The sequence below is a fragment of the Delphinapterus leucas genome, chromosome X (assembly GCF_059928025.1).
Source record: "Delphinapterus leucas isolate spDelLeu-1000000601 "Yukka" chromosome X, BTC_Dleu_Yukka2, whole genome shotgun sequence".
In the NCBI taxonomy this organism is placed as follows: domain Eukaryota; kingdom Metazoa; phylum Chordata; class Mammalia; order Artiodactyla; family Monodontidae; genus Delphinapterus; species Delphinapterus leucas.
Genome location: NC_143150.1, coordinates 112,782,635 through 112,808,315, shown reverse-complemented (window position 1 = coordinate 112,808,315; position 25,681 = coordinate 112,782,635). Strand labels below are relative to the sequence as shown.

Here is a 25,681-nt window from a genome sequence, read left to right as displayed (position 1 = left end):
TGGTTTTCTCAGGGTATATGCCCAGCAGTGGGATTGCTGGGATGTATGGTAGTTCTATTTTCAGTTTGGGTTTTTTTTATTGTTTTTTTTTTGCGGTACATGGGCCTCTCACTGTTGTGGCCTCTCCCGTTGTGGTGCACAGGCTCCGGATGCGCAGGCCCAGCGGCCATGGCTCACGGGCCCAGCTGCTCCACGGCATGTGGGATCTTCCTGGACCAGGGCACGAACCTGTGTCCCCTGCATCAGCAGGCGGACTCCCAACCACTGCGCCACCAGGGAAGCCCCTATTTTCAGCTTTTTAAGGAACCTCCATACTGTTCTCCATAGTGGCTTGAGGACACGGGGAGGGGGAAGGGTAAGCTGGGACAAAATGAGAGAGTGGTAATGGACATATATGTACTACCAAATGTAAAATAGATAGCTAGTGGGAAGCAGCCGCATAGCACAGGGAGATCAGCTCGGTGCTTTGTGACCACGTAGAGGGGTGGGATAGGGAGGGTGGGAAGGAGACACAAGATGGAGGAGATATGGGGATATATGTATATGTATAGCTGATTCACTTTGTTATAAAGCAGAAACTAACACACAATTGTAAAGCAAGTATACTCCAATAAAGATGTTAAAATTAAAAAATCTTCTAGAACAAGAGAATAAAGTTTAAGTGTGTTACAACACATTATGTATAAAGTCTTTAGGTATTTCATAACTCAATAATATGGTTACGGTACTTTAGTATAATGGCCTAATTTATGCTATTTTCTTTCTAAATTGGTGAACAAAAGTTCAGCATTGGCACAGACAGTGGAAATTAAAAATTCTAAAACAAGTTCTTGATGAAAATTGAGTTTATCATCTCAAGCAAAGTAAATCTAGACCACGTCACACACATCTACATTCTTTTACTTTGTCATCAGTTTTCAAAATCAAGATCAAGTGTGGCAAATATACATATCAAAGCCCACGAAAACATTCTGTAGACTGTAAATTTTGGTTTCCAGTGTTAAAAATTGCACACATGCTTTCATGAACATAACGACAAATGCCTGATTTAAAACCTGAGCAGTAAAAGTCAATCTGTATATGCAGATCTTTGGTCACTAAGGGAAACAGTTAAGTACTCAAGTATGTAATTCCACCCTCTTGTAGTTATCTACCCTCCTATTATAGCATTCAAAATCCTCTGTACCCATTCCTGTTTAAAGTGGTACTGGGATTTCCCTGGTGGCACACTTGTTAAGAATCTGCCTGCCAATGCAGGGGACACGGGTTTGAGCCCTGGTCCAGGAGGATCCCACATGCTGCAGGGCAACTAAGGCCGTATGCCGCAACTACTGAGCCTGCGGTCTAGAGCCCGTGAGCCACAACTATTGAGCCCGCGCGCTACAACTACTGAAGCCCGTGCGCCTAGAGCCCGTGCTCTGCAACAAGAGAAGCCACCTCAATCAGAAGCCTGCGCACCACAACGAAGAGTAGCCCTGGCTCGCTGCAACTAGAGAAAGCCAGCATGCAGCAACAAATACCCAACACAGCCAATAATAAATAATTAATTAATTAAAAAATAAAATAAAATAAAGTGGTACTGACTTGTAGAATCTCTGTGGGGAGAGAAACTTCCTAATTTTGATATAAATGTTTACATAGTTCCAGCCCCATATCCTCCCCTGGTGGACAATAATGTTTTCATAGCCGCAACCAACAAGATAGGCACCATGGGGGAATTCCCTGGCGGTCCAGTAGTTAGGACTCGGCGCTTTCACTGCCGTGGCCCATGTTCAAGTCCTGGTCGGGGAACTAAGATCCCACAAGCCAAACGGCCAGCCGAAACAAAAAAAAAAGATAGGTACCATGGGCCTCTGCTCTCTAGTCAACATGACACAGGCTGCCCAGTGGGAGGGAAACTCTCTCTGCAGCTATGGCGACAGCTGCCACCAGGAAGCTAGGGCTCTCTGCTCCCCTCCAGAGATGGCACTGACGAACATTTTTAAGTCAGGCACTCTTAAGTTGGGGCCCTTTATTGTGCCTTTTTCTGAAAACATGCAGCCAGTACAGACTTTTTAGTACTGACTTTAAACAGAAATGCATTCATTCCATTTTCAGAACAGCTCTCTGTACCTGACACCAACTTGTATATGGTTCGCAATAATGTCGGAGATGGGAGATGCTTTCTTCAAGTTGGGTCCTTGGCTCTTCCACATATTTAGACTGACCCTCAGGAACAGAGTAGAGTGAAAGCTGCAAAGATTGAAAAACAAAATAAAAAGAAATTAAGAAGTGTATACAGTAATGAAATAACAATCAATTATTAAATTTGTAATAATTCACAAACTACAATGAATAAGGGTTATGTGCACCCTGAACCTTGCTTCAGACGATCTTTGCACCTTAATCAATAAGGACAAGGCCAAGAGAGCAGGGCTATGAGGTGTCCTAGCCTCCCCCAACCCTACTCATAGCAGATAAAGCAGTCCCCTTTTACCCATTTTATATATTAGTATTTGTTATTTCATCTTAGATTTAGTTTGGAAAAAGGATTCTATTACTCTAAATGGTGGGTCGGAGGTGGGATAGGAAAAAAAAGCTTGAGGATAACTGAATAGCATATGACTTAGTTCTAGTGATCAGTCTAGTGCTAATCAAAGCAGAATAGCAGGTTTGTTCCCCACCAGAGAGGAAACGTTTCACAGCCACCACTGGCTGCCTTCTTCACCCTCAAAAATGCCACTGTCCCAAGGCCTGAGAAGAAGAGAGTAAAGGGCAAAAAAACAAGCTATTTAGCTTTAGGTAAACACCATTCAAGTAACCCTGACCATAACTGAAGGTAGATCTTTATGACACTTTACTCAAAGTCAAAAGAAACCAAATATCTAAAATAATCAGTGGGAAGTATAGACAAAAAGGAATGTAAACAATGGAGAGATGATTTCCTGTTTTATTTATTTAGGATTTATTAAGCATCTACTTATGAGCCTCTAATCCAGCCAAGAAGCAGGATGAACCCTGGTCTTTAATTTCTTAGGAGAGGGAAAAATGTGAATGTTTTCCTGGCTTGATAAGCAGTCTGGAAGCAGGCAGATCACTTAGAAGTGACTTGTGCTTACAATCTACTGGGACAGAGCAGATTCCCCACTAAAAATCTAGGAAATATTCCTTAATTATGCCCTTAGCTAAGTACCGTTAATTAAAGTTGAAAAAGCCATAGTCTAGCAGCTTCTCACAAGGAAGCGCTATTTCCTCCTTTTAAATATCTTCTGAATTGTCCTATCTTCCTGATATTCAATTTGTATGCTTCCCATAGTAACCAAATCACATATACAAAATGTATCACATGTTACCTCATTAACCTTCACAGAAGCTTTGTGAGATGAGTCCTTTTTTGCTGATGCATAGACTTTGAAGGTGAGCAGGCTCAGGCTGGCCGGCCCCACAGACCTCTGAATTACCTGAAACACAGAAACAATCTTAAGCCTTCTCTCAATTCCACAAACTGAAGGTACATAACGTGGGCACATTTGCAACCTCAGCCACTCCTGCCCTGAGAGGCTTATTGTGCGTTATGAGAAATGTATTCCCGAAGTTTTATGGAAGTCAGAAACAAAAGAACATGTTCTCGTGGACTTAAAATTCCAGGTCACCTTTATCTTCATTTCCAAAACAGTAGTTCCTGAGTTTTCTACTTAGCCTTTCAAGGAAAATAAAAAATACACCTCCCCTACCCTCCCCAATAACAACAGGGGAAGGAGCTTTTTTTTTTTTGGCTGCATTGGGTCTTCGTTGCCATGCACAGGCTTTCTCTAGTTGCAGCGAGCGGGGGCTACTCTTGGTTGTGCTGCGCGGGCTACTCATTGCGGTGGCTTCTCTTGTTGTGGAGCATGGGGTTTAGGCGCACAGGCTTCAGTAGTTGTGGCACACAGGATCAGTACTTGTGGCTCTTGGGCTCTAGAGTGCAGGCTCAGCAGTTGTGGCACACGGGCTTAGTTGCTCCGCGGCATGTGGGATCTTCCCGGACCAGGGCTTGAACCCGTGTCCCCTGCATTAGCAGGTGGATTCTTTAACCACTGAGCCACCAGGGAAGCCTGGGAAGGAGTTTTTAATGATCTCACCTAGTGATTCATTGAACAGGGTGAAGATTCTTTCGATAATTCCAATAATCAAACTTTGAGCAGCTCTCCCTTTCCATTCCCACTCAGAACCGCTCTCTCCCAGCCTCAGTTCCCAAACTCAGTCTCTTTCTGTGCCTTGCTCTCCCTGACTAGGTCACTCATGCCCATGGCTTCAACATGAAGCGTGATCCCTAGATATGCAGCTCCAGCCCAGAGCTCTCTCCTGAGTTCCCAACTCATTTATCCTATTACTTCTGGACATTTCCACTTGGATGGGACACAAGCTCCCTACACCAAGAATACCCAAAACCAACTCATCAGGATCCTGTCTGTGCCTCCAAGTCTATACTAGGCCTGATAGGTGAATGTGTGCTGTGGAATCTAGAAAGTTTTAAAAGTGACACATTTTAAAAATTAATACACAGCACTTGACCACCTTGCATCCTTACCCCAGAAATGCCCCCTCTTCCTCTACTTCATCTCTCAGGAATGGTGCCACCATCCAACTAGACAACCCAATCGGAAACTCTGAGGTCATCTCCACTGCCTCCCCCCACCATCCTATTGGTCATTAAGTCCTGTTAATTCTGCCTATTAAATAAACTTATTCACTCTCTCCTCTTTATCTTCTCCTGTACAATCTTCCCTTGGGCCCTTGTTTCTTTCCTGGATTGTTTCAACAGCTTAATTCTAAATGTTCACCTGGCCCTCTGATGACTCAAACCACCACAATGCAAAAGAATGATCTTTCTGAACTGCAAACCCGAGTATCTTCTATCCTTATTTGAGATCCTTTGCTATTCATTACCTAGGACTTTTATGTGAGCCAAACAAGGCCCATTTATGATCTGACCCCAACCACCTTCTTAACTTCATCTGTCACTCTGCCTTTTCCCACAAAACTTGAACTCCCTATATTTCTCCCATGCTGCTTCCCAGCCTCATGGGTTCACACATGCTGGTTCCTCTGCCTAGAATGTTCCATATTTGCTTTGCCTTTCTGCACAATTGCCTAAGAGCATGGAGACTTATTGCTTTTCTTTTCTTATTTATCCATTTATTTATGTCTATCAAGTTCCCCCTCCCAAACTGGAAGCCCTTTCAGGATGTGGCTGTGTCTTACCCTGTATTCCTCATGTCTATAACTGTGCCTAACACATAAGAAATGCTCAAGAACTGTTTAATGCCTGCATGAATGGACAGAGAGAGGCAAAAAATAAATGACTGGTTGACTTGTTCTAACTACTTAGGCATGATTTGGCATCACAGAAATCATATTCCCGAGATCTGCAGTGCCCGTAATGTGAAAGACTTCGCTACTCTGTAATACTCACAAAACATATAATGCTAAATAAAATCTAAAAAGGTCTGTTGAAATGTATGCCTTGGGCTTCCCTGGTGGTACAGTGGTTAAGAATCCACCTGCCAATGCAGGGCACATGGGTTCAAGCCCTGGTCCGGGAAGATCCCACGTGCCACGGAGCAACTAAGCCCATGCGCCACAACTACTGAGCCTGAGCTCTAGAGCCCGCGATCCACAACTACTAAGCCCAGGCACCACAACTACTGAAGCCCGCACACCTAGAGCCCGTGCTCCGTGACAAGAGAAGCCACTGCAGTGAGAAGCCCGCGCACTGCAATGAAGAGTAACCCCCACTCGCCTCAACTAAAGAAAGCCCGCACGCAACAACGAAGACCCAATGCAGCCAAAAAAAATGAATAAAATAAAAAAATTTTTTAAAATGTATGCCTGAAGTCACACACAAAAACAGAAATACCCATATTTCAGAAGCAAATAAAGAGCTAGAAGCTATTTTTAAAAGGAGTGGTTATTACTTAAACTGGTTTAAAAATAACACACCCTAAAGCATTAAGTGGAATACTTAAAAGATATTTATTTCCAGGCAATATTGCCACTAACTTTTTTTGCCTCCAGGATAAAGGTTAGTGAGCCACTGCTGACAGTCAGTGTGGTCCCTCCCTACTTCCCAGGAGAGGGCCTATGAGGCTGCTGGTATCTACAGGTGCCAACTCACTGCTCTCTGCCTTCTGGGTTTGTCCACAACCTACTGACAACACTGCTTAAACTGGGGACTTTCCACTGAGCCAGCTGGCAGGCACCGCCCCAACTTTGTTTCAGATTCCCTTTCTTACTGTCAATAGCTGGTGCCCCACCCCTTTTCCCACTTCCTCATCCAAGCATTTTGGGTTCATGTTGTCCCCTTTTTCATCCTCATTTGATATAATGCCTTGTGTTGACCTTTTAAATTCTTTTCTTTTTTAATAAATTTACTTATTTTTGGCTGCGTTGGGTCTTTGTTCCTGCATGCGAGAGCTCTTTGGTTGTGGCGAGCGGGGGCTACTCTTCGTTGCGGTGCGCAGCTTTCTCATTGCAGTAGCTTCTCTTGTTGTGGAGCATGGGCTCTATGCGTATGAGCTTCAGCAGTTGTGGCTCATGGGCTCCAGAGTGCAGGCTCAGTAGGTGTGATGCACAGGCTTAGCTGCTCACTGCATGTGGGATCTTCCCGGACCAGGGATTGAACCCGTGTCCCCTGCACTGGCAGGCGCATTCCTAACCACTGCGCCACCAGGGAAGTCCCCAGATACCTTTTTGAGTTAGTGTTTTTGTTTCCTTTTGATATATTCCTGGAAGTGGAATTGCTGGATCATATGGTAGGTCTATTTTTAATTTTTTTTGAAGAACCTCCATACTGTTTTCCATGGTAGCCGCACCAATTTACAATTCCATCAGCAGCGCACAAGGGTTCCCTTTTCTCCATATCCATGCCAGCATTCATCTCGTCTTTTCTTTTTTAACATATATATTTATCTACTTATTTTATTATTTATTTTTGGCTGCGTCGGGTCTCAGCTGCAGCATGCAGGCTCTTCGTTGCGGTGCGCAGGCTCTTCATTGCAGGGTGTGGGCTTCTCTCTAGTTGTGGCGTGCAGGTTTTCTCTCTCTAGTTGTGGCTCTCAGGCTCCAGAGTGTGTGGGCTCCGTAGTTTGCAGCATGCATGCACAGTAGTTGTGGCGCGTGGGCTCAGTTGCCCCACAGCATGAGGGATCTTAGTTCCCTGATCAGGGATCGAACCCACGTCCCCGCATTGGAAGGCAGATTCTTAACCACTGGACCACCAGGGAAGTCCCTCATCTCTTGTCTTTTTGATGATGGCCATTGTAACAGAGGTGAGGTGGTATGTCATGGTGGTTTTTCTTTTTAAAGAAGGTGTTCGGGTAGGAGTTTATTAATTTATTTATTTTTGCTGTGTTGCGTCTTTGTTTCTGTGAAAGGGCTTTCTCTAGTTGTGGCAAGCGGGGGCCACTCTTCATCGCAGTGCGCAGGCCTCTCTCACTATGGCGGCCTCTCTTGTTGCAGAGCACAGGCTCCAGACGGGCAGGCTCAGTAGTTGTTGCTCACGGGCCCAGTTGCTCCACGCCATGTGGGATCCTCCCAGACCAGGGCTCGAACCCGTGTCCCCTGCATTAGCAGGCAGATTCTCAACCACTGCGCCACCAGGGAAGCCCCATGGTGGTTTTAATTTGCATTTTCCAAAAGACTTGTGATGTTGAGCATCTTTTCATGTACCTTCTGGCCTTTTGTATATCTTATTTGGGGAAATGTCTACTCAGGTCCTTTGCCCATTTTTTAATTGGGTTATTTTTTGTTCGTTTTTTGCTATTGAGTTGTATGTGTTCTTTATATACTTTAGATATTAACCCCTTATCAGATATATGGTGTGCAAATATTTTTTTCCTGTTCTGTAGGTTGTCTTTTCGCTTTGTTGATGGTTTCTTTTGCTGTGCAGAGGTTTTTCAGTTTGATGTAGTCTCACCTGTTTATTTTTTATTTTGCTGCTTGTACTTTACGTGTCATTAATTTCTACTTTATTTTTCCCTCTTGTCCATTTTTCTAGTTTTAATATTATGCTAAGACTGCCCTTTTATTGCCCAAGTTGTTTTCTTCATCTCCCTCTTCTCCTGTTAGTCACTCCCATTCCACAGCAAGAACTGTGGCCACAAGGGTGGTAGCACTCAAGAAAGGTCCCTCTTGCAGTTGCCCTTTCCGTTTCCTGCAAGCCCTCAACAAACAAAGCAAACAAAAACCAAACATAAAACAAACCTCATCCCCAGAGACTTGGGAGATCCAGAGATTAACACTCCCCAGGGCCACAATTCTCTCTGCAGAGGTATACTTCAGGGTTTATCAATCTCAGCACTGTTGACATTTTGAGCTGGATCATCCTTTGTTGGGAGGCTGTCCTGTGCACTGTAGGAGGCTTAGCAGCATCCCTGGCCTCTACCCACTAGATGCCACTGCCAACCACTCCCAGCCATAAGTCAAAAATGTGTCTAGACATTGTCAAAAGTCTCCTGGGGGGCATCCTCCCGCCTTGAGAAGCACCAATTTACATGAATAAGTATTATTTTCTGATATCTCTCACCATCTAGATTTTTTTTTAAGATAAAACACAACTCAAATTTATTGTTAGATTTGTCCACAGTCAGCAGTAGTGATCTTCTTGCTGGTCTTGCCATTCCTGAAACCAAAGCGCTCCATGGCTTCCACAATATTCATGCCCTCTTCCACCTTGCCAAAGACCACATGCTTGCCATCCAACCACTCATTCTTGGCAGTGCAGATGAAAAACTGGGAACCGTTTGTGTTGGGGCCAGCATTTGCCATGGACAAGATGCCAGGACCCGTATGCTTCAGGAGGAAATTCTCATCAGCAAATTTCTCCCCATAGATGGACTTGCCACCAGTGCCATTATGGCATGTGAAGTCACCACCCTGGCACAGAAATCCCGGAATTATTCTGTGAAAGCAGGAACCTTTATAACCAAAGCCTTTCTCCCCAGTGCTCAGAGCATGAAAGTTTTCTACTGTCTTTGAACTTTGCCTGCAAACAGCTCCAATCTCTTAACATAGCTTTATGGATTGGATGAGCAGTCACTTCTTGGTTTCCAGGCCCCTTACCTTGAAGGAGACACGGCCCAAGGGCTCACCATCGATGGCAATGTCAAAGAACACGGTAGGGGGCTTCCCTGGTGGCACAGTGGTTGAGAGTCCGCCTGCCGATGCAGGAGACACGGGTTCGTGCCCTGGTCCAGGAAGATCCCACATGCCGTGGAACGGCTGGGCCCGTGAGCCATGGCCGCTGAGCCTGCGCGTCAGGAGCCTGTGCTCCGCAACGGGAGAGGCCACAACAGTGAGAGGCCCGCGTACCGCAAAAAAAAAAAAAAAAAAAAAGAACACGGTAGGGCCGACCATGTTTGGGCAGCGTGGGAGGTTCTGGGGTTACGGCGTCTGCAAATCAGCCACCATCTAGATTTTAAGATCTGTGGCCTTAAACCTAATACACAGTGATATAAATCAGAATAGTCGATGCCTGGGAGGTGAAGTTTGCATGGGGTAGACTTACTAAGAAGGGGGCACAAGGGAACTTTCTGCAGTGACAGAAATGATCTATATCTTCATTGGGTGTGAGTTACAGAAGGTGTATACACTTGTCAAAACTCAAATTGTTGCACGATCTGTACAACGTACAATCTGTGCATCTCACTGTATGTAAATTACATGTCAAAAAAAAATCCACACACACCTAAACCATGTTAAGTTTATGCCAAAATATGGGTGGGAACTGCAGGTCAAGGGTCATTCTTAGGAAGGAGTCAGCCATACATCTGGCCATGGTAAGGATCTAGGTGGTACTGACCTGTGCAATGGAAACTCACAGGAAGCGCCTGGGTAAAAGGTCCACAGGCAGACAAGCCTGACACTGATGCAATACCCAGCATCTTGGGTGGTTCACTTTCTTTTTTGGCATCAAAGAGGGCTCCTCATAGTGAGAGACTACCCCGTCCTGCCTTGACCAGATGTTATCACAAACGGGGATTTCTCAATGCCGAGTCCCTACTGGGTGGCTATCATAATTTGTTACAGCTCATATTGATTATACAGGCTAACCCATTCAATATCAGAATTTAAGAAGGTCTGTTAAAATGGGCAGAGATCACCCCAGGAAAGTGTGAGGGCAATAAAGGGGGCAAAGAATCTTCTTCTTCAACCTTTTGTCTACCCAAGGAAGAAAAAGAACATGAATCTGGAAGTTAGATCTCCTGAAGAAAGATTTAACCAACTGGGTCATAATCACTAAAGCTCTAGCTTTATCACCTTTTCTCCCATGGGTACTCCTATTGGGTTGCCTTGTGAGACACGAACACAAAGGCTTTCTCTCTCCATGAGGGGTCCTGACCCATTATGGTACAACCAGAATGAAAATACCTCCTGGGAAGTGAGATCTCCCCTGGACCTCTTCTGATGAGGGGCTGGAACCTCTAGACTGTGTGTACCCATGGCCTGAGCACTCACTGTCCCAAGTGACAGTCCTTGAGAATCCTTGTTTGCCAGGCTCACTCTCCACCCAGGGCAGATGGCTTGGCTCAGAAGCTGGGTACACATGCACCTTCCAAGAGCTGATTAAACATTCTCTACTATGGATTAGGTGAGTTTGGCTTGCTAGATCAAAGTCAAGCCCACTCTGTTAAGAGCTGTATGTTCAACGAGTGCTAAGCTATAGCTACAGACTAACTAGATCCAAAGGCTGCATTGCTTTACATCCAGCCTATCCTCTGGAGTGTGCCCTTCAGTCACTAGATGCCCCTCCTGGAATTCAGCTAGGTGAGGGTCTTAAATTAAGGACCCAACGTATTGGCTTCTTTGAGGTTTTAAATATAGCTGTAAGAGACCCATAGTCATAGGGGAAACAGGTGAGTTGGTGACCCTGAGCTTTGCAAACCTCAGAGGGAGTGTCACCGAGTTCCCTGGCTCATGTGGTTAAAACACTCTTTCTTTCTGTCTGATTATATTCCCCAGCAAGATATCTTATATACTCTGCCTATCAAGGTATATTCTCCATCTTAGACCTTTGGACTCTCTTTGCTCTCAACTTTTGTTGAGTCCTCAGAGCGCTTAACTGTCAACGGAAACTGAGCACCAGGACTGGCAGTTGGTTGGATGGGGCCCTAACAAGAAGTGTTGTAAAGGAGTAGGTCACCACTGTCTAAAAGGCTTTTGCTTCTTACTCTCTCCACTGGAGCTCATCAAGGACTGATGAGAACAAAACAAATCTGGCTAGGAAAGCAGGGTTATGTATGATATAACAATTGGAAGCAGTCAACTGAATTTTATTTCAAAAACAAATATTTATTACATACCTATTCCACATCAGGTACCATGCTAAACAGGACACAACACTTAAGCAGACATAGTCCCTACCCTTACAGAGTTTCTAGGAAGCTTATGAGTTTACTCAAAAAAAACTCAGGTTACAATTTTTTATTTATTTATTTATTTTGCGGTACGCGGGCCTCTCACTGCTGTGGCCTCTTCCGTTGCGGAGCACAGGCTCTGGATGCACAGGCTCAGTGGCCATGGCTCACAGGCCCAGCCGCTCCGCGGCATGTGGGATCTTCCCGGACCGGGGCACGAACCCGTGTCGCCTGCATCGGCAGGCGGACTCTCAACCACTGCGCCATCAGGGAAGCCCCAGGTTACAACTTTAAAAAATAAATGTTTTTTAAGGCTGAGGCATAAGATTGAGTTTAGCCTTCAGCTCTAGCAGCAAGGGCAGATTCTTGTACACAGTTAACTAAGATATGAATCGGGTGAGGTTACACTCAGATCATCATGGGTACCCAGAAGACTAAACTATCCTTGTTTTGCAAAAGAAGTGTACTGCTCAGAACTCTAGTTCCAGGACCACTTCCTGATTGTGTCCCAGTAAAACTGCTTCAAGGACAAATAAAACTCTCAAACTGAATAAGCCACCCTCAGAATTATTCAAGGATGCTCAGGAATGGTGGGGCTCAAAGCCCTGACAATTTGCTTTCTCTATCAACTTTATGGAAAACCCAGTATATAGTCTCTCTCATTATTAAGAAGGGTATGCTTTTGGCTTCCCTGGTGGCACAGTGGTTAAGAATCCGCCTGCCAATGCAGGGGACACGGGTTCAAGCCCTGGCCCGGGAAGATCCCACATGCCACGGAGCAACTAAGCCCGTGCGCCACAACTACTGAGCCTGCGCTCTAGAGCCCGCGAGTCACAAATACTGAAGCCCGCGTGCCTAGAGCCTGTGCTCCACAACAAGAGAAGCCACTGCAATGAGAAGCCCGTGCACTGCAAGGAAGAGTAGCCCCCGCTCGCCACAACTAGAGAAAGCCCGTGTGCAGCAACAACAACCCAACACAGCCAAAAATAAATGAACAAAAAAAGGGTACACTTTTATTCCCCCACAATTACAGATCTATTATTTTATTAGACCTTCCACTAAAAATATATACCAGTTTCCTAACACATTTTAAATCAACTATAATTCAGTAAAAAAAATTTAAAATATATACATACATACACCAGTTTCCTTTTTGATAAAACGTAAGCTTCACTTTCCAGGACTGTGTAAAATAAAAAGTTTCAGAATCACCTGAATCACAGATTCCATTGCCTTCCCCCAGAGTATCTGACTCAGTAAACCTAAGAGAGTCCCAAGAATCTATTCCCATAATCAGCCAAGTTTAGAAAACCACTATTCTAAAAGCAGATGCTTGGGGAACAGTTATTCAACTTAAGTTTGTATAAACACTCAATCGTACTTACTTTTAAAAACATTTGAAAGAATGAAATGAAAACTGTCCTAAACATAAAAAGACACAGTGACTGGTCAACCAGTCTAGAGAAGTTATGGGATTTATTTACATTCAAGAAAATCTTTCCCATCTTAAACACAACACAAACAATACCCTCCACCCCTAATCCCCTTTCTAACTACCACCCTATTCTTCTATCTCCCTCCACTGACAAAATTATTTTTAAAAAAAGACTGGTTAGCAGGCAGAATAATGGATATCCTTAGCAAGCTGGGGAGTGACTGGAAGGGCCCTGAAGGCTTCTCGAGTGCAAGATATACCAGTATGGTCAGTTTGCAAAAATTCCTTGTGATCTGTGCACCTTCCTGTATGTATGTTATATGTCAACACAAAGTTAGAAAGATAGATTCTGCCTGCTTTCTCTGCTTTATTCCCTCCTCCCCTCACTACTCAAGATATCTAAAAGTGGCTTTCCCAAAGCCACCAATGGCCTCCCAGTAACTAAACTCCAATGGACATCTGGCACCTCAGTTGTACCCTGAAACTGGTGACCACTCCACCATCTTCAAAGTCTCTCTTCCTTTGGTTTCCAAGTTTCTACTCTAGCTCCATTCTATAAGCTTTGTAGGGCACTCCTTCCATCTCTCTTTGGGCCTTCTCTTCCTCTGTCTGCCCATCTCTTCAAGGCTGACGAGTCAGAGTAGTACTTAACCAACCCTCTTCTCACTCCAGAGCAATTTCACTTAAATCTAACTCTTCGGGCTTCCCTGGTGGCGCAATGGTTGAGAGTCCGCCTGTCGATGCAGGGGACACGGGTTCGTGCCCCGGTCCGGGAAGATCCCACATGCCGCGGAGCGGCTGGGCCCGTGAGGAGCCATGGCCGCTGAGCCTGCGTGTCCGGAGTCTGTGCTCCGCAACGGGAGAGGCCACAACAGTAAGAGGGCCGCGTATTGCAAAACAAAAAGAAAAAAAAAATCTAACTCTTCAACTCCCACCCTATGCTATTGATACCCAAATCAGTATTCCCAGGCCTGGCCACTCCCTAAGGCTCAGGCTTGTGTCTAACTCCCCATGGACATCTTCACCACGTTTTTCAATTGCTACCTCATAATGAATTCTCTTTCTCCAAAAACCTCTTTTTCTCTGGGTTTCCCTACCTCATTTAATAGCCTTACAAGCCACACAAAGGACAACATCAAAGCAACTCTTTAATGAAACAATGAAAATAGACTTCAAAGACAATAAGATGTGGTCGCTGCCTCCACAATCTAATAAAGTGGATAAACGAATAATTACATCACTTGTGATAAGTGCATTACCAGAAAAAGGACAGGAGTAACACAGAAAAAGGAATAATGTACCACGACTGGAAATTCTGGGAAACAACTGTAGAGAGAAGCAGAATCAACAAAGTTTATGCGTTTCTGCCTGCCTTCCTCCCTTTCTTTTTTTTTTTTTTTTTTTTTTCCCCCATGTGGCGGAGCACAGGCTCCGGACGCACAGGCTCAGCGGCCATGGCTCACGGGCCCAGCCACTCCGCGGCATGTGGGATCTTCCCAGACCGGGCCACGAACCTGCGTCCCCTGCATCGGCAGGCGGACTCTCAACCACTGCGCCACCAGGGAAGCCCCTTCCTTTCTGTTTTAAGCAAAGTCACCCAACAGATTGATGTAAACACTCAGCGTCGCTAGGAACAGCCTCTGTAAAGAGCAGTAACAAAAGAAACAAAGGTCTGGAACATGAGGATGATTTCTGACACACTACAATCTTTTCAGCTATACTCATAAGTAGCTACAATCTCTAGATGGAGCAAATATAGGCAACCGTAAACCATGACTGCTACATATCAACATTCTCAATCCACAAGTTCCCTTTTAATATCGAGATCAGATGAGGTGGGACTTCCCTGGTGGCACAATGGTTAAGAATCCACCTGCCAATGCAGGGGACACGGGTTCAAGCCCTGGTCTGGAAGATCACACATGCTGTGGAGCAACTAAGCCCGTGTGCCACAACTACTGAGCCTGCACTCTAGAGCCCGCGAGCCACAACTACTGGGCCCACGTGCTACAACTACTGAAGCCCAAGCACCTAGAGCCCGTGCTCTGCAACAAGAGAAGCCACCGCAATGAGAAGCCCGTGCACCACAACGAAGAGTGGCCCCCACTCACCACAACTAGAGAAAGCCCGTGCGCAGAAACAAAGACCCGATGCAGCCAAAAATAAATGAATAAAATAAATTTTTTAATTATGAAAAAATAAAATAAAATTAGATATTCCTCTATTTACAGGAAATGAGACACAATTATGTATTTTTTCCCTAAATGTTACACTGCTTCTTTGATCTTCAATCAATCTTTTCTGCAAAAATTTCCATCTGAAAGCATTTTTCATTTAAAAACAAAATGCTTTTAATCTGATTCTTTTCAGTTGTTTAAGAGGTAAAAATCTGATAGGGATTGTTAAACGTCTATGAAAAGTGACAATACTTTTGAGATTATTCTTGTTCTAAAAAAAGAACATAAAACAAAAAATAAATTATGTAAAAGAATTTAGGGTAAAACAAAATGATGAAAACAATCAACAATTTTGCCCACATCAGCCTGCATTGCTGTCCTTAGTAATGTGTCACAAACTGAATTAATAAAGAGAAACTAAATGAGTCCATAATCTCCAAAGATCAAAAGAATATGCCTCCCCCCAGAGTGAGCATTCAGTACAGTTCCTACGCTTTATACAGCAATCCTTTCTAATCTGTAGGGCCATACACCAAACTGGTAACAGAGGCTTTCTCTGAGAAGAGAATTAGAAGGAAGCAGATGATGGGAACCATATAATTATCATAACTGTACTGTTTGACTTTTTACAAGTTATTTCAGCATTACTTATACAATTTTTAAAATAGGTATTTTCTTACCTCATACCCCTCAGGATGGCCACTATCAAAAAAACAGAAAATAACAAGTGTTGGAGAAGATATAGAGAAACTGGAACCCTTGTGCACTGTTGGTGGGATTATAAAATGGTGCAATCACTAAGGAAAACAATATGGAGGTTCTGTAAAAAATTAAAAATAGAATTACCATATGATTCAGCAACTCCCCTTTTGGGTATACATCCAAAAGAACTGAAAGCAGGGTCTCAGGGATGTATCTGCACACCCATGTTCATAGCAGCATTATTCACAACAGCCAAAAGGTGAAAAGTCACCCAAGTGTCCATGGACAGATGCATGGATAAATAAAATGTATATACATACAATGAAATATTATATAGAACCTCGAGGATATTATGTTAAGAGAAATAAGTTAGCTCACAAAAGACAAATACTGTATGATTTCATCTATATGAAGTGTCTAAAGTAGTCAAATTCATAGAAACAGAAAGCAGACTGGTGGTTACCAGAAGCTGTGGGGGAGGAGAAAATGGGGAGGAGAAAATGGGGAGTTTTTGTTAAATGGGTACAGAGTTTCAGTTTGGCAACATGAAAAAGTTCTGGACATCTTTTCCACAACAATGTGAATATATGTAACACAACTAAACTGTACACTTAAAAATGGTTAAGACAGTAAATTTTATGTTATGTGGGTTTTATCAGCATAATTAAAAACTAGGGAACTTAAAAAATGCAACCAGAAAAAAAAAATAAACAGTATGCCTCCTCCTCCTCAAAAATAAGTATTTTCTCTCCAAAGCAGTAACCTTGATGGATCATACCAGAACCCACTGTAACTATTTATACAACAAATTAATAAAGGAAATTTACTTTTAATATGTGATCATACAGCTTCCATTTCTAAATGCCTTCACATCAAATTTTAAGCCTGTAAGAAAATCAGTCTCAATATATTCGAAATAAAAGCAGATTAGAAAATGAAATAAATTAAATTGTTTTAAAAAGAGGGGGGAGGATTTGTGAGGTTTTTGAAAAATGTTAAACTGAGGAGGTCTATTTAAGTATGCCCAGAAATGAGTCTGAAAACGATGTTAACAATGGTTATCTACAGGTGGTAGGATTAAGGGTGACTCTTCAGTATTAACTGAATTTCCTGAAGTTTTTGCAATGAATATTAATTTGTTTTGTAACATGCAAGAAACAAAAATAGCTGGCTCCTGAGGATATTCTAAAGAATCTGTCAGAGATTATGACGATAACTCCAAATGAAAAAGGACAAAATGTTTTGATCAGGGATGATATTTCTGGAACAAATATATTGATCAGTGACAGCGTGTTTGGAAGAGATGTATTGACAAGATAATTAAATCTGTCCTCTCAATAACGACTGTTTTGACAGGCACTCATTTGGATGTATAAATCTGGGAGCACTTACACTTCGACAACAACAAGACAAACCACAATCATTTCAATCTGTTTCATAGTGAATGGATTATGAAGCCAATATTTTAAGAGTTCAGACTTTAACCAACAAAAAGAAAAACTGTCTTCCAACTATGACAAACATAGAACTATCTTATGATAAACTTTCAATTCTGTAATTCTGTACTGGGGTAACTGATATTTCCTAGTTCTTCCTCATCCACCATAAACACACTGGTCTAAAGAGATAAGTGAAGAAAAAAACCAAGGCTGTTTTCAAGATTAACATTACCTTTTTTTTTTTTTAAGAGAAAACCAGCTTCTATATTATCTTTGGAGGGCAGAATTCACCCAAAATTAGGTCAGCAAAGCAAAGCAAGTATGTTTCATTTGCAATTGTTTTACCTTTAAAAATAATCATCATTGGATTTTGTTAAATTCATGCAAAAAAATAATAAACTTGTCTGATAAACAGGAAGGAAATGTCAGAGCCAAAGAGTGAGATAATTGTTCGTTCAGGCAGGTTTTGAGTCATCTGGTTGGGCTGTACTGGTTTCACAGTCTTGGAACACAGATGACACATAATTTACCATGTTGCAAATTTATTTTGAACTTCCTCATTCAGACAGAAACTTAACAGTGCTTACCTAAAACTCCAAACAATATATATATTTCTTTTCTCTCTTGGAATGGCATCCCAAGATCCATTCAATCTTTAATGAGTTAAGGAAATATAGGCAGGAAAAAAAGTCACAGAGGAACATTTACTTCAAGATTTGCCTTTCAAATGCTTCTACATTTTCAAACAACTAAAAAAAATTCCATTTTCTAAGAGGAAGAGGTATTCTGTCAAAGTAAAGTCTATCTAGACCCAAGTTTCGTTTCCTAATAGACCGCTGTGTGCACAGTGAATGCCGAACTCACTGACAACAAACTGCCTTCAACCTCATCTCAGTTATTCACAGGCTTTTCCTTCTTTAAGGAAAAGGAAACTACAACATTCTTTTGGAAAAAAAATCATGGGCAAGGCTCAATTCAGCTGATGACAATCTGGATTCATAATGAAAATCTCTGTGAAAATAAGGAACAAAAACAAGAGAAGTCAATATTTGGACTAAACACAGCAATTTTTAACAGTGCTCCCGAAAGATGTGACTCCACACACAGGCTCAGTCAATATTTGCCAAGTGAGGTAAGTCATCAACAAACGATTTAGGAAACTTGTTGGAGTCCCTGTATCACTTGGTTCTTACTCACTCACCAGTTTAACCCATGTCATAATACGACACACGAAGCAGCACCTCTAATGGGAGAGGAGATTCATTTCAGCAAGCACAAAGAAAAGCAGGCTGTTATTTCACAATGACTGACGTCTATGGAATGGGGAAAAAACAAAAATGAACCTATATTATTTTCATATATCCTATTTAAAAAGACTGTTCAAAGGAATGAATAGGAACATCTGAAAAAAAGAAACCACTGGGTATCGCTCCCAACTAAAGCAATGAACATGCACTTGTGAACCTATCTCTGGCTCCCACAGAGGGCTCCTCATCCTCACCCAAGCAAACAAAGACGTCCTTAAGTTGGAGCCAGTGTGGGCTTTGAACAAAACACGCTGCATTGCTTCAAAGACTTAGAAAGAAGTAGGAAGACAAAGTGTGACTGTATTTAAAGTGCCTTTAAAACAATATTCATTCAAAATACAACTTACTGTCTATAATGGTATTATCATGAAAATATAGCTTCATATTTAAAGTTATAGGCTCTCGGCATAATGAAAACTCTACAACCCTTGCTCTAAATTCTTCCTTCTACAAGTTTTAGTGTACAATGAACACAAGTTTTAAAACCCACTAAATGTCTATAATGGTATTATCATGAAAATATAGCTTCATATTTAAAGTTATAGGCTCTCGGCATAATGAAAACTCTACAACCCTTGCTCTAAATTCTTCCTTCTACAAGTTTTAGTGTACAATGAACACAAGTTTTAAAACCCACTAAATTAAGAAACTGGCACTGTTCCAGTTTTCTAATAAAACTGGCATAAGGCCATGCAAAAATCAGGAAAAATTCAGCAAAAGTGAAAAACAAATAGCTTCCAAATTCTAAAATATACCTCTAGACTGAGGTTTTTTTTCCCCTGAAAATATCCACATAAAGTTTCATGCTGTATGCACTAACCATAAATTTCCACTTAAGCATTACTGGGGAAATTTAACTGATACAAACTATAATTCCTCAAGGAGAATTCCCTCGGAGATGTTTTAACTGTAAGGGCAAAAAATCTTTATTATCTTTCAAAATATGTGACATTTAAAATAATATTCAAGTAAAATAAACTTACAGTACTTTTCCAATTTACAGATGATTTTCCTTTTCCAGTTATCAGTGTAATTCTCCCCTTAGTTTGTACTAGTAACATACTATTCACGATAAGAAAATTAATTTCAGGACTTCCCTGATGGCATGGTGGTTAAGAATCCGCCTGCCAGTGCAGGGGACATGGGTTCGAGCCCTGGTCTGGGAAGATCCCACGTATCGTGGAGCAACTAAGCCCGTGCACCACAACTACTGAAGCCCACACTCTAAAGCCCACAAGCCACAACTACTGAGCCTGCGTGCCACAACTACTGAAGCCCAGTGCTCTAGAGCCCATGGGCCGCAACTACTGAAGCCCGTGCGCTCTAGGGCCTGCATGCCACAACTACCGAGCCCGTGTGCTGCAACTACTGAAGCCTGCACGCCTAGAGCCCGTGCTCCGCCACAAGAAGCCATCAAGCCACTGCAATGAGAAGCCCGCACACCGCAACAAAGAGCAGCCCCCGCTCGACGCAACTAGAGAAAGCCTGTGCTCACCAAGGAAGACCCAATGCAGCCAAAAAAAAAAAAAAGAAAATTTAATTCAGAAAGATAGGCAATAAAGGCATTACATCAAGACCAAAGAGCCACAATAGGTAATAATGCCTTATAGCCAAGGATACGGTCACCTCAGGCTCCTATGAGCAGTGAGCTCTGAGCGGAGCTCACATTTCCGTCCTTCAGGAAGGAAGTGATGCCGACCAGCTTTCACTAGGCCATCTTTTGGCCCTTGAAGCATCTGATGATTCCTCCATCTCCAGCCCACATCTCTCTCAGGAAAACTACTCACTCCTGGATTCCATGTCAACTGATTACCACCTCTTAATGTCCACAGATACTTCTCCAAGTCCAGCCTATTCAAAAGCAAGTTATCACCTCCCCGCAAACCGAACTCAGCCTTCTTCCCCTTTCCCATCTCAATCAACAGTTCTAAGAGCCACTCAACTTTCCAAGCCAAAAGCCTGGGCAGCATCCTTAAATTCTCCTTCTCCCAACTCTGCCACATCCAATGAACTACCAAGATTTGACACTAAAAAATACTTTTGGAAAGTCCCAAGACTGTGCACCACCATAACACTACCGTAGCAGCCTCCTACAAGACGCCAACTAAAAGTTATTAATAGCTCACATTTACAGAGAACTTACTTTGTACCAAACACTGTGCTAAACTTTGGGTCTGAGTTAATTTAATCCACGCAACAATTTAAGGTTGGTACTAGTCTTTTTTTTTTTTACATCTTTATTGGAGTATAATTGCTTTACAATGGTGTGTTAGTTTCTGCTTTATAACAAAGTGAATCAGTTATACATATACATATGTTCCCATATCTCTTCCCTCTTGCATCTCCCTCCCTCCCACCCTCCCTATCCCACCCCTCCAGGCGGTGATCTCCCTGTGCTATGCGGCTGCTTCCGGTACTAGTCTTATCCTTGTTTTATAGATGAGGACACAGCTACAGAGTGGCTACAGAGACACTTTAGTGTCTCACCCCAGGTAACACGGTTTTAACTTGGCACTGAACTCTCACTTCTGTATCCTTGCATGAGCTTTTCTGCTCTGCTTGGAAGGCCCTTTCAACCATGTCTGCTCAGCTTCAAAGGCATGTTCTCCTCTATCAAGTCTCCTGATGCCCCCTGCTGGTGCTTGTTCCTCTAAGTCAGTAGTTCTCAAGGTTGGCTACATGCCCTATATGCCCTATAAACTAGATGCCTAAATCTCAACCCCAGAGATTCTGATAGCACTGGTCTGGGTACAGTCTGGGCACAGGGACATATAAAAGCAACCCAGGTGGGTCTAACATGCAGGCAAGGTTGAGACCTACTGCTCTACATTTCCCCAACCCTTTTACATCAGAGCACTTATCCCACTGCATCTGAATGAACTGTTCCTGTCTGTGCCACTAATTACATTGTGAGCTCCTGAAACCCAAGTTTCACAGTCATCTCGGGGGGCTTTCTCAAAACTAGAGATTCCTGGACCTCACTTAAAAACTAAATCCGACCCATGGTCAGGGCCTTGGAAACTGTCTCACAAATAATTCTGATATGTGGCCAAATTGGGGGACTCTCTCCTAGGTAAAAAATGGGTCTTTTCATTTATACCTGCCAAGGTACCGCAAAGTGCCCAGCCCATAGATGAACTGTGATAAACATTTGTGCAACAAATGAAATCTAGTAACATGAATCTGAAGACTGGGTGTATGTAGTCAGTATTCAAGCTTCTTGCAGCAGCACCTGGAAAAGCTGCTTCCTGCAATAGAATGCAAACACTGGGCAGCTTTTCAAATGTGTTTTGTGATCCACCAGTGCCCCCTACTGACTTGAAGATGGACAGCTAAATCAAAACAATGGTTAAAACAAATATTTTAATTGTATATGCATATTACTAGCCACACAAACTGTACTTTTTCCACCAACACCTATACTATTAACTCTTCTGCCCTCCAGTCCTAGTTGACCCAAGCTGATCAAGCCCTACCATGTGCTCAGCCCCACTCCCGGGCTGCGATCATGAAAGGGCCAGTAGCAGTTCTCAGCAGCGCCCTCAAAGCCTCTCACTTATCTTTTTTGTTCTTTGGTCAATGTCTCTTCCAAATCCCACCACACTCATAAAATCACTCACCTGGAAAACACAAGAAACCATTCATCTACCAGTTTGCCTCAGTTCTTACTATTCATATTACTATGACAGGAGACGAGCAACATCTACATCACCCAGGAGCTTGTTAGAAAATGAGGACTCTGAGGCCCCCACCCAGACCTCCTGGATCAGAATCTGCATTTTAACAAGAGTCGCATGCACATGAAAGCTTGAGAAGCACTGGTCCTCACCTACTAGACCTGACACCGCCATTTTATGACAAATAATTTTCTAAGTAACTCTTGCTATCTTGAAGTAAAATTCATCACCCACCTACATACATAAGTCCAAAAAAAAAAGAGACCCATATATTAATTTGACGGTAACACAATGGAGAACAAAAAGGAGAGACTTATAAGCGTTATATTTCAGCATATGAATGTTCAACACAACTAAATTAAAGATGTGAAGAAGAACCAACCAAGTTTCTAAAACACGCTCGAGGCAGGTGATACCATCCAGATGAGAACCACTAGTCTACAATTACTGTCATCCTTCGCTCCCTTCCATCTCACAGGTGGAAGGGACTATCTCTCCTCCTTTTCAAAGCTAAGGAATTCTTTTTTATAAAAGTTCCCTCCCTACATTCCTCCCGAGGCCATAAACATTGCCAAATCTTGAATACTGGAACAACGACAAAACAACTCTAGAATCTTGACCAAACATGTCCCTCTAGTTACTATATTCTCCCTCCTTCCCTTGACAGTCAAGCTTATAAATCCCATTTACTCATATTTCAGCTACCAACCCATATTAATCTAGCTTTCACTTCCATCAGTAAACCTACATGTATAAACATTGTGAAAGCCTTCCAACCAAACTGCCCAAAACAGTGAACATTTCTCCAAACCCATCTAACTCATCTTTCTGTAATAGACATTGTCGTTGCACATCCAGTCTCCATTCCCCCACTGTGTTCATGGATTCATTTCTCTCCCAGGTGATTAATGTAGTGATCCCATTCTGAGCTGATCCTGTTTAGTCTAAGCCAATCAGGGCATGGCATTCCCCTGGCACTGGCTATTGGGTCAGGGGCGCTGGTCCAATCAGACTGAAGAGTGTAATCCAAGTCTGGGAATTTTGTCCTCTCTCTTTCTCTTGCTCTAGTGGATGGGAAAGCATGTGTTACTGGCAGTCATCTTGCAACCATAAGGGGAACCAATCTTACTTCGGAAAGCCAAGAAAAGAGATGGGGACCTTGAGGACATCGTTGACCCACCGGAGTCCACACTTCCTCTGGACTTTGTGAGATAATTTTCCTTACTATTTAAGCAATTGGGTTTCCCCAACTGGAAGCACCCTAACAAAGCCTGTCCTTGAAACTTTCCTCCCTTAATTTTCTAAACATCACTCTTGTGCTCCTACTTTACTTATCAAAAGTTGCTTCTCGAAAATCTCTGGCCTCCCCTCTTCCTCTTCCTCCTCCTTACATTTTGGTATCCACCAAGGTCTGTCGTGAGTTTTTCTACTCAAAGCACATATTTCAACAATTTCAGCTCCCTTTAGCTTTCCCTTGATACAGCACAGCTGAGCTACTGGCACTTCCTCAATGGAGTACCACTGCTGCTGTTCCCCAGCTCATCCACCTGAGGAACTCCTGTCTCTCAAAACTTGTCTCCCCTGAAGTCCCCAGGGGTTCCTTGCCTTTTTTGTGCCATAGACCGCTTTGGCAGTCTGGTGAGCCCTATGGACCCCTTCTCAAAATAATGCTTCTAATTGCATAAATGCCAATTATAGTGCAATATAATTGTTTTTAAGACCCAAAATCTGATACAGTAATATGTGCTTCTTTATTAGCTCATTAATACTAAAAAGACCTAGTAGTGAGTCATAACTACTATAACTTTGATGTAGTGATGAGCATAAATGATATTTGGAGATTTGCAACAACTGTAATGTGACATGAAAATGTCTGTGACATGCACTGGTCCTGTTAACTTCGACTGGTGACAGGTACTGCTAATACTACTGTAGTTTGTTGCTGTAGTAGCTTATTAAATGAATTGCTCCCAATCAACCACATGTCCTCACATCCATGCTCTGTGTAGTCCCCCACCATATTGATTCTGGGCTTGGCCATATGACTCATTATGACACCAACAAATGTGACGCAAGCAGGTGTTTAGCATCAGGACTAGCCTTCTTGGAACCCAGTAACCATGTTAGGAAGCCCAAGATGGCCACACTGAGGGGCCCTAGACCCACAGATATGGGATTAAGTCCACGTCATAGTCTAGCACCAGCTGAATTCAGCCACTGGGAGATGCCAGCAGAACTGCCCAGCCAACCTATAGATGGTGAGAAATAATAAATCACTGTCGTTTTATCTGGAAATAGATAACAAACAGTTACCTACATTCATAACTGAAGGAAATGCTAAACTGCAGTGAAAGATTAGTGAAAAAGAGTATTTTTCCCCTCAGAGTTCAGGGACCTCCTGAATGCTATTCACAGACCCTCTGAAGGGCCAATAACCACAAACCCCTGGTAAGACAGATTCCTGCTCTTTTTACTACCACAGTACATTGATAACCATATAAACTGATCACAGCATATCCTTTGCTGTTCCAACCTTAAAGCTGTGCCGAGCTCCTAGCACATAATAGATGTTCAACAAAAATTTATCAAATGAACCAAGTTTCTTACGGGATCTGTTGTCCTAACTAAACGGTGAGCTGCCTGAAAACAAAATAAAAGCAAATACTTGGATGTCACTTCTATGTGCCAGGACCTCTTCCAAGTGCTTAACACATACTAACTTATTCCTTATAACAACCCTAAGAGGTAGATGTTATTTCCCCAACTTCACCAATAGGAAAACAGGCTCAGAGAGGTTAAGTGACTTGTCCAAGGTGACACAGCTAGAAAGTGGCAATGCCATGATTGGATGGCCAAATCCATGTTCTGATTTTATTGTCTGTCCTAATGCACCCAAAGCACATTGCAGAAGCTCAATAAGACTTTTAAATGAGTAGTGTAATTCTGAGATTTCAATAGCAATATTTTATGGGTGCACTGCTTCTTCAAGACTCGATTTTGTAGACTCCTTTCTAGTAGCCTGCGATGTTTTTCATGATAGAAAATATCATTTACTTTTTTTAAAACTAGGAGAATAACACCTTCATGTGTACAGATTTTCGAAACAGTCTTCCCTGTAAAAGTGTATTTCTTTCAAAGGACACGAGTTCATAGAATGTAAAGAAGGGAGCTGACCTATCCATACTATATACTGTTCACTGGAAATAGCAGAGAAGTTCCAACTTCTCCCTCTCACCCAGGCATTCCCATGCCAGCCTCCCCGACCTCCTGCAGCAGCTTCTCTGAAGGTGACTCTCCCCCATTCATACACCAGGTTCTGAAACCTGACCTTGTCAGGCAACCAGAACCGAACCCCGCAGTGCCCTGAGGTGGCCTAACCCTACTCACGAACCCAAGAGGGCACCAAACGGAGGGTGGATACTTTGTACTTTAATTTTTTAAGTGTTTTATTCACGAAAGCACAACCCAAAGGGCCCCACCCACCCCCCCCCGGGTCTCACGCCTCAGCCCGGCAGCGCCTCGCTCCAAGCGGACCGCTGAATGAACTGCGGGGCCGGGACGCAGCCGGC

At 42.9% G+C, this 25,681-nt stretch overlaps 1 protein-coding gene and 1 pseudogene across 3 annotated transcripts in view; both read right to left on the bottom strand.

Annotated features, from left to right (window-relative positions):
• The window catches only part of APOO (apolipoprotein O), a 66,203-nt gene that overhangs the window by 40,192 nt on the left and 330 nt on the right, over positions 1-25,681 (bottom strand). For all 3 annotated transcript variants that reach the window (XR_002642834.3, XM_089904674.1, XM_022560480.2), the window contains exons 2-3: positions 3,333-3,440; positions 2,113-2,232 (exon numbers count right to left, since the gene is read on the bottom strand). Coding sequence is in view for 2 of the 3 variants with exons in the window: in XM_089904674.1 (XP_089760800.1) it covers positions 2,113-2,232; positions 3,333-3,440 (228 nt within the window). In the remaining variant the exon portion in view is untranslated. The remainder of the gene's footprint in view (positions 1-2,112; positions 2,233-3,332; positions 3,441-25,681) is intronic.
• On the bottom strand, positions 8,554-9,113 carry LOC111167512 (peptidyl-prolyl cis-trans isomerase A pseudogene; annotated as a pseudogene).